Source organism: Rissa tridactyla, chromosome 3 (assembly GCF_028500815.1).
Source record: "Rissa tridactyla isolate bRisTri1 chromosome 3, bRisTri1.patW.cur.20221130, whole genome shotgun sequence".
NCBI lineage: Eukaryota > Metazoa > Chordata > Aves > Charadriiformes > Laridae > Rissa > Rissa tridactyla.
Window position 1 is genome coordinate 126,515,924 of NC_071468.1, and position 17,758 is coordinate 126,533,681.

At 52.3% G+C, this 17,758-nt stretch overlaps 1 protein-coding gene across 2 annotated transcripts in view; it reads right to left on the bottom strand.

The window, feature by feature from the left end:
- Positions 1-294: 294 nt before the first annotated feature.
- SELENOI (selenoprotein I) overlaps positions 295-17,758 on the bottom strand; it is a 31,877-nt gene continuing 14,413 nt past the window's right edge. Inside the window, exons 2-10 of one of the 2 annotated variants that reach the window (XM_054196092.1) lie at positions 13,050-13,118; positions 12,608-12,716; positions 10,828-10,902; positions 10,096-10,358; positions 8,003-8,111; positions 6,637-6,685; positions 5,966-6,146; positions 4,967-5,149; positions 295-2,735 (exon numbers count right to left, since the gene is read on the bottom strand). In XM_054196092.1, the coding sequence (XP_054052067.1) occupies positions 2,619-2,735; positions 4,967-5,149; positions 5,966-6,146; positions 6,637-6,685; positions 8,003-8,111; positions 10,096-10,358; positions 10,828-10,902; positions 12,608-12,716; positions 13,050-13,118 (1,155 nt within the window). In that variant the 3' untranslated portion in view covers positions 295-2,618. The remainder of the gene's footprint in view (positions 2,736-4,966; positions 5,150-5,965; positions 6,147-6,636; positions 6,686-8,002; positions 8,112-10,095; positions 10,359-10,827; positions 10,903-12,607; positions 12,717-13,049; positions 13,119-17,758) is intronic. The other variant, XM_054196093.1, reaches the window with a different exon arrangement.

Sequence of the window (17,758 nt, forward strand, 5' to 3'; positions counted from 1 at the left end):
CTAGCGAGGGAGGAATACGTTTATTCTTCAGACTTAAAACCATTATTGTCAATAAATAGCTTGTTTCTCTGCATGCCCCACGGTTTGGTCTTTCAGTTCAAGTGTCCTGCGTGTGCGCCGAGCCCAGCCCCGCTCCCTCCTCCCTCCGCCACGAGCCTGTTTCCCAGCGCCGAGTTAAGGAGATATTTTTCTAGCTTCAAGGTGCAATAAATTAAGGCACCAAAAAAATCCAGGACTCTCCAAAGATAAAGCCTGTGCAGATAGGAAGCAGTTCCAGGCTTGGTTTTTGTTTGGTTGTTTTGTTTTTTTTTAAGAGAGACCTTTCTCCTACAGCACAAGTGCTTGCAGGATCCGAGAGGAAACCTGGCTCCCACCTGCTTGTAGCTCCACACAGGGGTCTTCCAGGGTCTTTTACGCGCTGCAAAAGCACCAGCTCACGGCTAGGTGAGACGACAGACAAACGGCGTATCACGGAGACAAGGTGACATCCTAAGGTTTAGGATCAGACAGCTTCTCACAGCGTTAGCACTGGCCCAGCAACGCTGCTGGGAGGAGAGGGGACAAGCGCCAGGCTGGGGACCCCGGAGCTCAGCCATTCCCTGGTCCCGCAAACACGGAACTAGAACGTAAACAATCATCCAACCTCCGCCCTTCGTCACTGCTGACAGCACAATTTTGCTACCCGAACACGTCCCCTGGATAAGTGTTGCATCCCGTTTTAAGATTCCCTGTAATTCTTGTGCAAGCGTGACTTCAGTTTACTCTCCCTTCATAATTATTACATTTCATTAAATAGCCAGAGTCAAAAATTCAAGCGTAGCCCAATTCATTCGTACGCCTCGGGTTTGGTTTTGTTGTTTGGGGTTTGTTTTCTGGACATCATCAGTAAAATGATATAGGAGTAAGCTACTTTATTAAATAAACTCCGAAAATTATTTGCCCCCTTCTCCCGGATCAGCCGCCCTTCCGGAGATGTGGCAGCCGTACGGACACAGGAGCACACAGATGCCCAGCCCAGAGGATGGCCCCAGCTCGCTCCTCGCAGGGCGTACCGTGACCATACAGCCCTGCCGTCACCCCCGCACGCGTCAGCTTGCCTCAGGATTTCAAGTCCGCATGACAATGATTCAAATTTACAAAAGAAAACCAAAAAAAAAAAAAAAAAAGCATTAAATAGTAGTTACACATCGAATGTTTCCTAAAGCAGGCGGAGTCTTCACCTGCCGAAGGAAAACGCGGTGACCGAGCGTCTACAAACCACGTTGCACAATAATCAGTGTGTAAGCGACTTTGTTCCCATGGTAATTACATATGCACAATCTGCTGCGCTTGTTCGCTTCCGGATGCAGCCTTTCCAGAGCCTGGGTTTAAGCTACACTCTTCATTCAAGCACAGGTCTTCATTAAATAAAGCGAACAGAAAAGAAAATCAGCATTCAGTCTTCACCACCCCACTCTAACTCAATTACGAAGACAAGTTTTAAAAAAAAAAAAAACAAAAAAAACAAAACAAAATAATCAATGCAATCATGTCTTTTACAAATGGACAGTAAACAAATATATCCCTGGATGAGAGATGCAGCCGCTGGGGACAACGGTTTTGAAAATGAAGTGGTATTTGGGAAGGACCCCGCCACACAAACGCCCGTGAGCTCTCTGAAAGCGCGCACGCGCCCGGCACAACACTTACTGAGGTGCTTCTCTACGCGGTGGATTTGCCGATGGTCTGGTGGGGAGGGCGACGAGCAGCCCCGGCCCGGCCGCGCTGCCACACGAGGAGAGGCGCAGGCAGCACGCAGTGACCCAGCCCCAAACAGCGAGTTCGTACTGGTGGGGAGAGGGGGCAGCGAGCCAGGCCGGGGACAGCCGCTCTCTGCCGCCCATCGGAGCCCAGAGCCCGCTCTCAGGCAGGGAACGCTCATGGACAGCCAGGAACGCGGCCGAGATGTGGTCCCAGGCACTCCCAGCTCGAGCAGGGGAGGCAGAAGCCGCCTTCCCACTTTTACGGGAAGCCGAGTCCTGATTTTCGAAGCCCCCTCCCACATAGAATATTACTAGAAGTTTTGTGTGTTGTTCTTTTTTCCCCCTCTTAAAAAAAGAAAGGTGCCAAGTATTTACCTAAATAAGTGACTGCAGGAAGGCAGGACACAATGTGGGAGAACTGTCACCATCTGCTCCCTACGTACCAGCCCAGGATGAGGGCTGTCTAGCAGGATTAGGGACAGACAGGAACCCCCCGCGACCACCAGGATGTTCCCCTGACCTTGCAGAAATCAGCCGTTATGTTGATTTTGGTGACGGGTCAAGATGCTTTGCTCAGGTAAAGCCATTTGCATCCCCAACCGGCTTTACCTCAGCAAGAGCTGGAGTCTGAGGTTTCACTGGGAACATTCAGCTGGTCTAATATACAGTAACAGTGACCTGAAAGGCTACCCTCCTTGTCCAGTTTCACCCAAAACCGAAAGCTTGCGTTCGAAGAGGAGCAGCGGAGGCTGCCCCGTACCAGTCATGCCCTGGCTGCACTGGATACCGTGCGTACTTTGCCCTGATGTCTGTCCAGAGGATAGGTTTAGATCTGTGGTGATGGTCGAAGTATTTACAGGTATTTGCAGCAGTTATTTACAGTACTTCTGCAGACCGCAAGCTGATTTTCTCTTCCTCCACTCCTAGTCAATCTGGCGTGGGCTTCTTCAGCGAGAAGGGCCGTATATTGAAGTGCCTGCTCAGCTGGCTCACCTGGGGACAAGGCAGACAACGGGACCTGGTTAGCGAGGAGGAAAGCGGGCAGAGCACCAAACCAGTTCCCTGTATGGCCGACAAAGCCCTGCCACCTTCCTGCACCCACTGTGCTCCACCACCGCCCACCCTGCCACCTTCCTGCACCCACTGTGCTCCACCACCGCCCACCCTGCCACCTTCCTGCACCCACTGTGCTCCACCACCGCCCACCCTGCCACCTTCCTGCACCCACTGTGCTCCACCACCGCCCACCCTGCCACCTTCCTGCACCCACTTTCCCCCACCCCACATGCTCCCCATGGCCACAGCAGATCTGGACCACAGCCCCTGCCTTGTGGGGTAGCCCCTTGGCTATGGGGCCAGCCAGGCTGCCCTGTCCTGTCCCTGCTGGGGACAGATGCTGGGGACAGCCAGGCACATGGGCCTGCAAGGTGCAGCCTTGCTCCCTTCCCACACCTTCCCAAGGAGCAGCCTGGCCTGTCCAGGGACAGGATCACCTCCGTTCCTGCCCTCCTCAGGAGGCAGAAACGCCTGCCCTGAGCCCAGGCACGCAGGATTTTACCCTGCGGTACTGCTCCCTCTCTGCCCCTCCCAGTAGAATTGTTAATAATTTGCTTAAATTTTGATCATCTCTGATATCTATATGAAAAAAATCACTCCCTGAATCCATTTGCAATCCAAACTGGGGGTCAGGTACTTTGCTTCGACCACAAAGACACACGCAGGAGGGTTCCAGAGCCAGGGGAACCCAACACCAGGTCTTGGATAGCCGGGCCCTTTTTACACCAGCCTTTGGAAGGAGCTTTCACCACCTCTTCTGAGGACATGAGAAAACCATGGAGGACTGAGAGCCGCACCAGGAAAGGAGCTTTCAGGCACGGTTCAGAGAACCGCAGACAGGAGGATAAAATGGATGGCGTGGCATTGGCATCTGGTGACTGCAGAATCAAGAGCGAGCAGCGCTGAGCAGAGCCCGGGGCTGAGCCGGGCACAGAGTCAGGGCAGAGGGTTTATTCCGAATAATTACTCCCAAATTCAGAGCAGTTTGGGATTACATCCCAGTCACACAGCCTTAAAAGGCTCTTCAGCTCCAAGTTTCTTTTCCCGTGGAAGAGGAGACTGCACACATGGGCCCTTGGAAAGCTGGACGGAGGGGAAGGAGGGGAGCAGAGCACTGAGCAGCTCACTGCAGGCGATGGGCAAGCCTGGGCAGGAGGATTACACCGCCCGGTCCGTCCCCAGCTCCAGCTATGATTCCAAGACCAAATTTATTTAAGCTTCTTAGCTATTCAAATCCTTCTTGCACTGAAGCCTCATTACACTAATTGGAAAGACAAGACAACCTGGCTATTACTTCTTTGCTGTAATTACAGTCCAAGCTCAACTCTGGAGGCTCCACATTAGAGCTGGCGTTCCCAGGGGACAGGGCTTCCCAAGGAGGGTGTACGCACGTGGCAGTGGCCACGCAGGGGACATTGGGTCCCTTGCCTTAGATCCTCAACAGCTTCCTGGGGCATTTCTGAGGGGACTCGGGTCTCCTCTGAGTTTGTTTTTTCTCTTAATCAAAACTCAGGGAGTCTGGCAGAGCCGGCACAGAGCAAGGGCAGCAAATCAGTCCCTGGATCTCTACACAGCCCTTGCAGCAGGGGAGAAGGCATTGCAGCTGCAGCGTCCCCACATTCCCTAGCAGGGTCTCCCCTCCATCCTGGCTCTCCCAGTGACTCCAGCAGAGGACACATCAGCGAGGTCACAGATCGAACCCACCAACCAAAGTAACATCACCAGCAGTTTAACTTTTTATACTAAGACTCCCAAATTAAGGACATCCTGCCCGTTGTGCAGACAGTTTCTGCTGCTCTGGGTATCTACCGGAGCTGCCCTTCCCACCGCCCGAGGGTGCGGGTCACCCATGCTGCCTTACATCCAAGCTGCAACCACAGCCAGGAGGGGTTAAACACAGCAGCAGAGACGCAAGTATTTGTTTCAAACTAATCTCAGGTCCCACAGCCCCCCGTCGCGTTGTGTGAAGTTCGTTTCAAACCCACGCAAGAGCCCGCACAAGCCTCTTGCCAGGAAGTCAGCTCAAGTTGTGCACGGTCACAGAGAGCAGGAGGAGAGCTTGGCACTCGTGGTTATTCTCACTGACGTTTCTGTTTTTAAGCTCCAAAGAGCTGCAGCACCCAAAGCCCGCAGTCAGAGCACGGCAGCCAAGCCCGAAGTTCACCTACCACGACCACCCCGTAGTGGATGTGCGCCAGGGTGAGGAAAGCAGTTAACAGGTAGAGGAGAAGCGTTTCGCTGCTGGGCACCAACCCGGACATCACCACGAAGAGCACCGCTGCTATGGGGAGCAGCATCCAGTTCAGAGGCTGGCAGCGTGTGCTGCTCATCTGACAGACGATCAGTTGGCACTGGAGGAAGAGAAAACCGTCAGAGCTCGCGCCCAGTACCGACCCTGCAAGGCCAGAGCTGGCCACAGTGCAGAGAGGACGGTCACACACGTGCCAATCGTCTGCACTCACAACTACCATCATGCAATTTCAGCGAGCTTCTCACTCGGGATCTTTCTTTCCATTAGAATTCCTGTGGGACACACGAAGCAAAGCCTAACGAGGCAGGAAGGCAACAGGGAAAAGGCACCAAGGGCATCTTTAGAAGTCAAAGGAGCTCCCTTGAGCTGACCGAGCCGCACCAGCGTTATGCGCACCATCAGCAGAAAATCCTGCCAAGCAGCAGCGCGAGGTGCCGGCCCCAGGGCATGGACACACAGAGCTACACAGCCACACGTCCCAGGCAACGAGCACAAGTGCCTTTGTTAAGGTCTCAAGCAAGCAAAAACGCAAAATGCGGCTAAATCAGATTTTGACAAAATCTTTAGTCCCCCCCTTTTTAATTTTATCCCAAAAAAGGAAAGGAACTCCTTCCACACGAGCAGTTTGCTATTCACAACACAGAGGACGCACGCGTGTGTAAACACACTCAATTTACCTAATTCTCTAGTTTCTCAAGAGCGAGAGCCGCAGCACAAAATTCACAGACCCCAAACCCCGTCTACTTCCCTGTTTGATCTTTCAGTCACAGCAAAACAGAAAAGCTGTTAAATTAATCTTGAAATATCCCTTCTCTCCTCACATTTGAGCTGGTCTTTTTCTTCCAGCTTCCCAAGCATTCTGGCAGGCTTCAGATTCCCCCGGGATAAACTGGAGCATAAAGCAAAAGCCACTTACAGAAATGTTAGCAAAGGCTGTTCCAACCATGAAATAGAAGAGCCTGGGATGGACCTCCAGGATGTCCATCGGGGACATGAAGATCCACGTGGTGCAGAGCAGGAAGAGCAACACTGGGGACACCAGCGGCAGCATGATTTCATACACAGAGTGGTGCTTCAAGGTGTTATTTTTATAGGCCCTGAAAGGGAAGCAAAGACATGAAAATACCTGGAACCACGGCTAAAAAAAACCACGGTCTTCAGGAGAAGGCTCCAAAGTCTGATGGGCCATCCTGCTACACAGAACTGCCGACATCAGTCAAATCTGATGGGCCATTCCGCTACCCAAAACTGCTGATATCAGTCACAATGACGGTCAGAGGAGGAAGATACACACCTTCATCGTTAACCAAAAAACCTCTGGGTTGTCTGATTCCCTGGGTTGTGACGAGCAGGACAAGCCCACAAAAGCTGGGGACCCTCCTGCAAGACCCTGCCAAGTCGGCTGCCAGCCCACTCCTCCCAGTGCACCCTGCAAACTGGGACCTTCTGGTGCGTCAGAGCCATTTTGTCACACTGAAGAAAGCCTGAAAGTCTGAAAACACTAAGGAAACCAAATTCTAAGAGGCTTTGGGGGCTGCTGCGAAGGTGCTGGTGCAGGCAGGGGGGCTTGAGGACGGAGAAACTTACTTGTAGAAGTTGTAGAGGCTCATGGGCAGCGTCACCGTGAGAGCGCAAGCTGGAAGAGAAGAGAGCCACGTTATTGCCCCATGACAGAGGGAGACCATCACGTGCACCCCACGAGCCGGCAGCTGGTTCTGCCCCGGTTTAAGTTGCTCGCCACAAAAATAGCTCAGGGGTGCACCAGGAATAGCTCGGCACGTTTAACAGTAGGTGCTCGTAATTCTGGTCCAAGAGCTGTAATTACAAGTTGAGGTCTGCTATAAATTAAAGACATTTCCATTTGAAAAAGTTGCATTAATGAGCCCAGTATTACGCTTTAAACAGTTATGAAGTTTAATTATAATACTGTCTTTAATGAGACAAGAGATGACTTCAAACTCCACACGTGACATGGCTGTGCACAACAATTTTCAGTCTTCCTAATAAAGCCAATTTGCTGTTTCTCCCACTGCGAGCAAGCATTTCCAGCTGCCGCTGTGCAAAAAGTTCTTTTCATTTAACTTGACAAATAATACAAAGAGTCTAAATGACTTTGACATTCTAGACCTCAACAGGGAACATCATCCGCTACAGTCAAAGCCCCGAGAGTCTATCACAGCTCCTTCCGTGTTTATCTAGCAGTAGGTGTTTTAACAGAGCTGTAAACATTCCCGCTTTTAATAACCCAACTCTGATCCCAGTGCACAAATCCAGCCAAGGCAGGCATCCTGCTCTAGTTTTCACAAAGGAAAAGTGCATTTATTATTCATATGTTAAGTTAGACGGCTGCCAAAGGAAAGCTCAGAATATCCACCTGATGAAGAAAAACGCAAGCATTAGATTTAACACAGTTCAAGACGTATCGACTTGAAATTAAGCAGTTGCAATTAACCCCTAAAGAAAGGGATATAGACTAAGAAAAATGAAATGAAGAAAGGACTTTTGAGTAAACCCAATTTCGTCGGCAAAGACGGCTCTCCCCCGCTAAGCTTCGCCTGCATTACTCCCCCCTTTGCAGTGGCTCCTTCCGATGGACCGCTGGGGAGAAAGGCTGGGCTTTTATTTAACTTTATTAAATTTTTTTATGTATTTTTCAGGATCGGCACAAAATATATGCGGAGCGTGAGCATGGCTCTCCGCTTCCTTGCTCTTCTGGCCCGCACAGACCCAGGCAGAGTGGAGTTAACCTCTCCACAGTAACTGCAGAAGACAGCAGCGCTTCGAAATGCTGGGGGAGGGCAGGCTGCGGGGACAGCCTCAGCTACGCACTTCAACCCCAGCCAACAGGAGCTCTCAGTGCAGCAAACACAACAGCGTTATCATGTAATTAAGACATTGGGTTTCATTAAAAAGGTGGAGTTTAAAAGACAGGCTTCAACATGGAGTTTCTTACCAATAATCATTGCAGTGAATAGGTCTCTATATAAGAAATTAAACAGGAAAGGTGCATACCAGGCCTCAACTCCCACAATGGCCGTCACTATGTAGACAATTGAAATGGTCTGGAAGAAAGCAGAGGACAAGCAGGCGTGAGCCACCCCCTGGGCACATCTGGCAGCACCCACCCGGCAGCTGGACAAGTACGCTCCAAGCCACATCGTGTTCCCTCCTCCCCACCGGCAGGAAGGGGGAAAATAATCCAAAATAACCCACAAACATCCCACGTTACAAGATCAGGTCTAACAAGTGCAGTAGCTGAGAAGGATAGGACCCAGAGCTGCTGCTGGCAGCAGGAGCAGAGATGTCCTCGTGCAGCTTGAACTCACGAGATGCTCAAAGCACCAAAAAGAGTTTTTACACTACGAGTTGCCGTGACCCTGGAGGGTTCATTCAGGGACTCTGTCTTACCCATCTGGCGAGGCGATTACAGGGAGAAAGCTAACAAGGGATATTGCAGTTTCAGCAGTAACCCCAAAGCTGGGTGAAACATGCTGCAGGGCAGCTCAGCCCTCTACCCCCTGCCCTTCTGCAAGAGGCAGAGATCCCAAAGCATTAAGGTGAAGCAATGCTTCTGGAGAAGGGTCAGAGGGGACCGGCCACAGTCTCCTTTTACGAGCAGAGACGATTATTGCAATTAATGCAGCTGCATTAACTGAACTCTCCTTCCAACTTGTTGCATTTCCCACCCAGTGCCTGATAAGAACGATGGAACTGCCCAGGTTGGAAGGGACCTTTCAGACCATCAAGTCCAACCATCAACCCAACACTGCCAAGGCCACCACTACCCCATGGCCCTCAGCACCACGTCTGCCCGGCTTTTAAATAACCCCAGGGATGGCGACTCCACCACTGCCCTGGGCAGCCTCTTCCAATGCTTCACAACCCTTTCAGTGTAAAAATTCTTCCCAATATCCATCCTAAACCTCCCCTGGTGCAACTTGAAGCCACTTCCTCCTGTCGTATCACCTCTTCCTTGGGAGAAGAGAAGAACTGTGTGCTGCGCGGGGCGGTGAGATCGCACCCCGGTTAGGAAGCGCAGCCACGAGCAGGAAAGGTGAATTCTATCATCCAGAGCTTGCTCCCAGTTCTGACGGGCTCTTCAGAAAGAGCTTCCTGCAGAGAAGTCCTAATGAGAGCTGGACTTGACAACATACCTAAGGGTCCCACACCATCAGTCTCAACATCAACTGCCCTGTTACAACGGTACAGAAGGCGCCTCCCCAGGAACCTTCACTCCAAGCACAGCAATTAACATGCCAATTAGTTACTCTGCTACATTTTGGCACGCATCCCGTTAGTGCCAAAAAGCACCCCAAACCTCTAGACTTGAATTTACCTATGCTGGTACAACGCAGAAAATTAACTAGGCAACAATTCAGGTGGCAAAAACACGTATCTTGGGACAGCAGAAACCAGGCAGAGGAAACACATGGCAATACCCATTCTTCAAACTTTGTTTTTTGTGGACTGTCCATCTACAAAAGCTACTCAGAACAAAATAAAAACGAAACCACACAAACCTCCTTGGATTTAACGGTTTTGAGCAGGTGAACTCTGGTGCCATGACCCCCGCTCATTAAAGCAATTAAAGCTCAAAGTCATACAGTCTTATAGAATCACAGAATGGTTAGAGTTGGAAGGGATCTTGAAGATCAGCCAGTTCCAACCCCCTGCCCTGGGCAGGGACACCTCCCACCAGCCCAGGTTGCTCCGAGCCCCAGCCAACCTGGCCTTGAACCCCTCCAGGGATGGGGCAGCCACAGCTTCTCTGGGCAACTTGGGCCAGGGGCTCACTCCCCTCACACCAAGGAATTTCCTCCTCATACCTAATCTAAGTCTACCCTTGGAGAGCTCTTCTCCTCCACAATGCCCGGAGACAGGCTGAAGACACGCACCTCCAGAGCGTATTGCAGTGACCAATTCACCAGGCTCTGGACACGGACCAGCGCTGCTCGCATCCCTCGCACACCTCAGCGGGGACTATCACACGCCAGCGCTTTATCCAGCTTCTGCTGAAGCCGAGCAGCGGCTGCGGCTTGCACTTACCACCTGGCTGATGTCATATCCCCAGGGCAGGAAGAGGATCCCCGTGTTATACTTCTCCCAGTGGGAGAGGATGAATGAAAACAAGACCACCCACAAGAGGAGGTAGAGAACGAAGACACTGACGCCCGTGGAGCCCCGTCCAAAGGTGGAGTAGACCGTCACCACAAAGTAGACGCATGCCCAGCTGTCCAGGCCATGATCAAAGAGCTCTCCCAGGGGCGTGCTGGAGTTGGTCCGGCGAGCCTGCTTCCCATCAACGCCATCTGGGAAGAGAAGGAGAAATGGGGAGTTTTGCTGGACACCCTCATGCAAAGCAACGGGCCGGCTTCTGGCTGACAAAGCGTGCAGTCAGTGAAGAGCAGCTTCCACCACCTCCATCCTCTAATGGGGAGTGTGCTTCTCACCCCTCCTCGCTCTACTCAAGACTGAAAAATGCAATAAAGTCTGACAAGATTACATTTATTTAAACGAGACCAAAGACAGAATTTCACAATTCGTCTCAAAGTCAGTTCCAGCATCCTCCTTTCACACCAGCTGCTCCAGGACAACTTCCTCCTGTCCACTTTGCCAAGCAGCTCCCAGAAACTGCTCTTGCAGCCCGCGCCGCAGTTGGGTCAGTGCATGGCAGAAGCCCAGGATTTCTCAACAGGCTCAGAGATAAGACAACGCGCAGCCACAGCGTGAAAAGATCACAGACACAACCCCCCATGAAACAACGAGATAAAGTCTTACCTAACGTATAGGCAATGAAGTTGAGGAGACCCACAATGACCCACACACCGTTTGGAACGTGCTGGTGATCAGGAGCTGCAGAGATCAGAAGGACCCAAGTCAGGGCAGCTCAGTATGTACTTTGAGTGAGTTTATTTTGGCACAAAGACCAGCAGCTCACTAAGACAAAGCACCTACACAACTCAAACAGTGAAACTGAGATGTTAGCGTTCCAGGACACGATGGAAGAGCCAGGTCAATAAGGACTTTGATGTCCTTGTCCTCTGTCCCAAGCTCCCCGAAGTCACAGGATCTAAGAACTGCTCTGCTAAAACACTTGCTCGTAGAGCATCAAGTGGAGCCTCTTTGAGGTGTGGTAACACCCTGCCTCTGCAGACACAGTCTCCAGTCTGCATCCTGCCAATTGAAATAGTTCCTCCTTAACAACCTCTCCACCTCCTCCAGCACCCTTTGGGCAGATAGCCAGCTCAGATGTCTGCAACTGAGGGAGTCCAAAAGGCACGTTTGAAAAAAGCAGGACGGGGCACGGCTTCTTGGCAGCAGCCTCACAGGAGGGCACATGGAGGTCTCCTAGGGGGAAGAATGATTCCACGGAATGCCAACTCTTGTTTCCTCAGAGCAGCACAATGGTGCCTTTCCAGCAGCAAACAGAAGGCATCAAGTCTACAAAAGCATCCATGGAGGAGGGAAGGCAGAAGCTTCTGGAGACCTCACCAGCAAAATGAAGTAGAACATGCATAACACGTATGTAAAAGGGTCCCAAAGCACGAGCTTCACCATGCTGTTGGCAGAGCCCAAGTTTCTGGACATCTGATGTCCTGGGGATTCTCACACTGAACTTCCTTCCCTGAGCTACTGTCAGCTTTTTCTTCCTATGGCTCACGGACCAAAAGTCAGTTCAAACCTCAGCTAACAGCCACAGATGCCACCCGGGCTTTTGAAAGCCTGGCATATTGACAACAGTACTCGCCTACCTATCGATAAAGGCAATGCCAAGAAACCGATATTTTTCCTACTTAACTGTGTTTTGATGATTGGCCCAGTTTTAGAAGAACTAGATGAACTCTTCTGAGCAATCTAAACTAAACCAGGCAGGGGCAAAGGGAGAGAAAAATATAGAGAGGAAGCTATTGATAAGTGACTGAGAGTTATCATGCTGTATTAATCTTTTCCCTGGGACACTCCCATGAGGAAGGGGACACAACTGAACCTTTGGATTCACAAACAGATGAACATGGGCACTGCTAAAGGTTTAAAGCTGTGCATATGCTTGCAGAATGGTGAAACCGAGAAAGAGGATTTTGCCTTTGTTAATCTGAATGTGGTGCTGGCATGTTCTTGCAAGAGGGTAATTAGCTGGGATGCAAGGAACAAGGCTTTACCTGCTGACTTCAGGGAAGCAGTTTCCCACGTTACCCTGTTAGATTTTAAAATAGACCAGGGGCATTAGAAGGTTTAAAAAAAAAAAAAAAAACCAAACAGGGCACTTGGTTCTTGTCTGCTCTGTAGGCAGAGCCAATTCCTACTCAAAATTTTGGCTGTTTCCTCCTCCACTGCCAGCCAGGCACACGTCCACCCAGCAGGAAGGCATATTATTCGGACAAGTCCTCATCATGAAGCCCAGCGAGTTCAACCCTGTCCCTTCTCTGGCACAGCCACCTGCCTCTGGGAATGCCCAGACTAAGAGGCCTTATCAACGAGCACCAGAAGTCACTGCAGAGGAGGTGACAGACTTCACCGCTCCAACACTTCGCATCCGAACAGGAACATGCAGCCTTACCAGAAGCATAAAAGTCAGGGTCGAAGTATGCCATGAGGAAGAAGTTGAAGACAAGCAGCAGGAAGCCAGAAAACGTTATCAAATTTGGGGCCAGCCAGGTAGGGAAGATCTATGGGAAAGCAGCAAAAGAACACATGAACTCGTTAAAACATGTAATATGGACCAAGTGCTGCTCCCAGCCACAGCAGAGACCTGGTTACAATCGTCTGGGCGTTAGACAACACCACTTAGTCGCATCCGGCATGTCATGGGGCAGCAGGAATCACAGAAGCTTTAGGCTGCGATGCAGTGAGCTCGGGGCAGGCTGCAGGCTGGAAGGCAGCACCCTTTGTAATTAGTTGCACCACAAACGAAGCAGGGCTTTTCAGCTGACAGTTTTACAGAGAAGACTTTGTGGTGACTGGAGTTCTGCTGTCCCACCCAGGGCAGGACGAGGTCTCACCTTCACTATCGTGTTCCAGAAGGGATGCATGACGTACAGAGACAGGGGGTTGCTGTCCACGGCACTGTACTGTGAACGACAAGGGACAAACGAAAAACAATAGTTAGGGCTCCAACAACACTCGCAAAAAGCCAGAGATCACGAATATTGAGCTTTCCATGAGGACACCTGCTACCCGAGTCTCAGCATTGCAAGAACACTCGTTTCAGGGATGAAGCCTCAGCAGGGATGGAGCTAAACAACCCGAAAAGCTCCAGCAACACTGCCCATGGACCCACAGAGGCAGCTCTTGGGTGCGACATCTCATTTCTGCACCCGAATCCCTCCCTTCCACAAGGAGCAGCCCCACAGGAGAAGTCTGCAGCTTGTTTCTGGAAGGTGGGGAGGGACTCAAGGACACACAACCACTTTTGCAGCCAATACTCCCGCCAGAGCCCTGCACCTCGATGGCCACGCCGCAGGCCTGGTGGCACTCTTCACAAGCTGGAGAAGAAGTGACAGTCCCATGGCCTCAAGCACCTACACCATGGGACCAAGCCACAGAGGACAGCTTAGCACACTCTTGCTTGAGCGACCCTGTAGACTCCTGCCCCACAAGACAAGCAGGACCAGGGACCTTCTAGGCTCAGCACCCAAAGGCGCCATGCAGAAGGGCAGGAGGAGACTTCCCCACCAACCATGAGAGCTGGGACCATTCCTGGTCTGCAGGGTCCTCAGCTCCCACATCCTGGCACCCCTTTCACCAACTGCTGCAGGAGGACAGCAATGAAACCCCCTTGGTGGGGTCCCCAAAACAGGAGACTGTTCTCTGACAGACAGGACACCAACAGGGAGCTTCAAGGGACACATTTCTGTGCTGACAGCTCTGAGTGCCCCAGACACAACCAGTGACTGACACCAGAGGTCCTGCACAAGAGCGGGGATGCTTCGGTCAAGGACTAATCCCATTGAGATGGCAGCTGTCACTGTCTCGCCCATCTCCAGTCATTTGGGAGAGACTTTCTCCTTCTGGAAAGATGGCAGACATTTATGAGCAAGGTCTTCAACCCTCTCCCTCGTCCTACAGATACTCCCAAACACCACGTACACCACCATACCACCACACACCCACAAGTATCCCCACATCCCGTCACCGTTTCGGGCCCAGAAGCTCATTTGGCACTAGAGACACAGAGGCACCAGCTTCCAAGTGCAGCCATGCAGGTGACCTGGGCCGGTTCGTGGCCACCATGGGACATGGGGCTCCCAGCCCCACCGCAGCAGGGGACAGAGATTGGGACCGGTAAGGGAGCAAAGTGATCGTAGCAGAACAAGCGACAGATTTCACTGTTTCGAGGTAGGACCCATGTCATTTTTCCTTACTCGGTTAGGGCAGAGCAGTTGGCAGCAGTTGCCTGCTGACCTGCTGAAGGGTCAGTATCTGGCTCCTTGCCTGTGTCCAGCTCGGTGAGCTGGAGTCCGCGTTTCCAAAGGGGGAGGATCGGTGGGTGAACATCAGGAGGCCCTGGGGTACCCCATGCAGGACGGGGCTCAGAGGGCTCCTCTCCATTATGGAGCTGAGATTTCCGCAGAGGCAGCTGCTGCCCTTGGGAAATGGGATAGGAAGAGCTCTTCCCCCTCACCCCACTGCTTTTAGATCATTTTAGGTGGCTGGGGTGTGCACGTGGTGGGGAAAATAAAAATAGAAATAAAAATCAAAGACCTAGACAAGCCATGAAACAGTTTCCAGTTAGAAAGTTAAAATTTGACATCACTTGGCTCTCAGGAGCACCACGAGCTGCTATCTGCTCCCCGGCTCACAGCCCCTTCCTAGCCAAGATTATCCTGTCTAAAGTCCTCTTCCCCAACTAACACTTCGATAAGAATCTCAAGAAAAATTTCACAGGCTACAAACCTCCTTGGCTCCCATGCTCAGTGCCGAGCAGGGCAGCTCCTGGGGCCCACTCACCCACGGTCCCCACGGTCGGGACAACCCCCCGCAGCCCCCAGCACCGGCGTCCGCCGCCATCCCACGCAAATCTAATACCAAATTTAAGAGCAGTGTTATGGAAAGCAATCAAATCAAAGCCTCCAGCCCTCCTGCACCCCCACGGATGTAACCCATGAACTCCCTGAGATAAGGGGAGCATGGCTGGTAAAAGGAACCATCAGCAGAAAGCAGCTCTGGGTCCCCACCCTCCCCACGGCCTTCAGTCAGCCACCACCTCTGCACCCACGGCTTCTCCCTCCCTCCGTGCTCCTCTCCTCGGATGGAAATGCTGGAAGCAAAGGGGACAGCTTATCTGTTTCAAAACCTGGGAAGAAAGCGGTGGGAAAGGGCAAAGCAACACCCCACAAGAGATGCCAGCATGAGGAAGGTCTCGTCGGGCTCTGAGCACACACGCTAAGAGCTTACAGCATTTCTTCCTAACTGGGGGAATCCCATCCTTGGCAAGCATTTCTGTACCCCCACCAGCCATTCCCTGCCCTCCCGTGACAGATCGGGCCATCCCGCTGGGGGTTAGCCCGGTGCTTACATCCCCACGCCAGCAAACCCATAGGAGCTGCAGAGCAAGTGGCAGCAAACCCCCAAACTCGACGCCGTATGGAGGTGAGGTTTAAGCCCCAAGGAATTTCCATCCCAGCTTAATGCAATTTCAGGGGACAGAATTCCAGACTCTTTACAAGATAATAGGATTTGAACCACTGGAGGAGGAGAGCTGGAGACTGATTAAACCTCATTATCCCCAAACCAGCCTGGAACAAGAAAACAGACGCAAGGCTTGGAGTGAGGCAGGGGAATCGCTCTGGAGTTCCTGTGCTCATGTTTGTAAGGTAGCTCGGGGAAGTTTCCCCAGACCCATGTCCCAGGAAGCTTTCCCCTCTTCCCCCCATGCTTGGGGACTGGGGATAATAGTCAATAAGCAGCTTTTCCCCATGGTCACACATGTTCCCACCTTGCCTGCAGAACTCAAAGACCTGGAATGACCCGTTCCTCAGGGGAGAGGGCAGCTGTTTTGCAGAGGTTTCCTGGCACAACCACCCCAGCTTCAACCGGTCTCCTGGAGGGACGCTTTGCCTGCTGAGCGAGGCAGGTCGGTGCTCTGCCAGCTCAGAGGACAGCAGCAGAACAAAGCGACGGAGCTGGGGCTGGCTCTGGCGCCAGGCTGCCTGCCACCCCAAGGGACAAGGCTGCCTGCCCAGGACAGCCGCCTGCCAGAACGCCAATGACCTGCCAGGCATCTTCAGTGACAAAACTCAAAAACATCCGCCATACCCTGCCTCACCACGACTGCTTTTCATCATTTGGTTTCCTTCCTACAGGCATTCTATCTCTTTACCTTTCTGCACCAGCAAGAACGGCTTCCAGACATGCACGGCACATGAGCTCTCTGCTCCGTAGGGGACAGCAAGCCAGCGGCGTTGCTGGGGACACTGGCAAAAGGTGAAGAAGGAGGGACAGGCAACATGAGCACAGTCACCACCTCCTCAGGGTGCAGGGCCTCTGCGTGGCCAGAGCTGGAAGCAAAGCAAGCTGTGGAGACGCTTCTCTTGCAGCTCACTCCACTGGCTGCTCACCCTCAGCCCACGCCATGGGAAGAGGACAGGCTGAGAGAGCTGGGGGGGTTCAGCCTGGAGAAGAGAAGGCTCCGCGGAGACCTTCCAGCCCCTGCCAGTCCCTCAAGGGGCTCCAGGAAAGCTGGGGAGGGACTCTGGAGCAGGGAGGGGAGCCGTGGGACGAGGGGGAAGGGTTTTACACTGGAAGAGGGGAGATTTAGGTGAGATATTGTGAAGAAATTCTTTGGTGTGAGGGGGGTGAGCCCCTGGCCCAGGTTGCCCAGAGAAGCTGTGGCTGCCCCATCCCTGGAGGGGTTCAAGGCCAGGTTGGCCGGGGCTTGGAGCAACCTGGGCTGGTGGGAGGTGTCCCTGCCCAGGGCAGGGGTTGGACTAGATGGCCTTTAAGGAGGTCCCTTCCCACCCAAACCATTCTGTGATCACACGATTCTAAGAGAGCGATGGAGGCAGACGCCTGTCCTTGAAGGAAGCCAGGAGCCAGGCTCCTCGTTCCTACGTCAGCCCTCTAGGGTCAACGTGTTTGGAGACTGACATTCCCAGAGAAACACAGGCTCGGGATATGTGTCCCGCTCTGCCCGTTCATACACACTTGTGCCTTGGATCAAAGCTGAGGAAGGGACCTGTCCTCCCCCAGAGCTGGTCTCACTCTGCTGCTGTGGTTGTTCTGATGAAACACTCTCAAGGCCCCAAACACGGCGGTGTTTCAACTCACCACACTCTGTCACTCACCCACCTCGTCCTTGCTGCAAATTAGCATCATCTTTTCCATTTCAATCCATACACGCTGGTCTAGTGACTCACGCATGTGACTTATCCTTCTCTAAGTCATTTTTCTGCCACCAGCTAGGACTCTGATTTCTCCCTCATTTTCAGGGAGAGAAGGTCAAACAAAAAGCTTGAGCGCACGGAAGGAATTCTGTACACCCCAGAGCTTCCTTCTCAAAGGAGACAGACACTTGTAACGGGCCCTGCTCTGAAATAGCCCCGTGCATGCAGACAGCACCTCTCCTTATGATTGCAGGGGGGACAGTCCCCTCGGGATTTTGTTTTCAACTTCTCAAGAAAAGAGCAAAGCCCATTTTGCAGCAACCACCTCATCACACGCACCACGCGGCCGCAGCATCCCCTGCGTCCCGTCTGTGCCAGGACGGCCA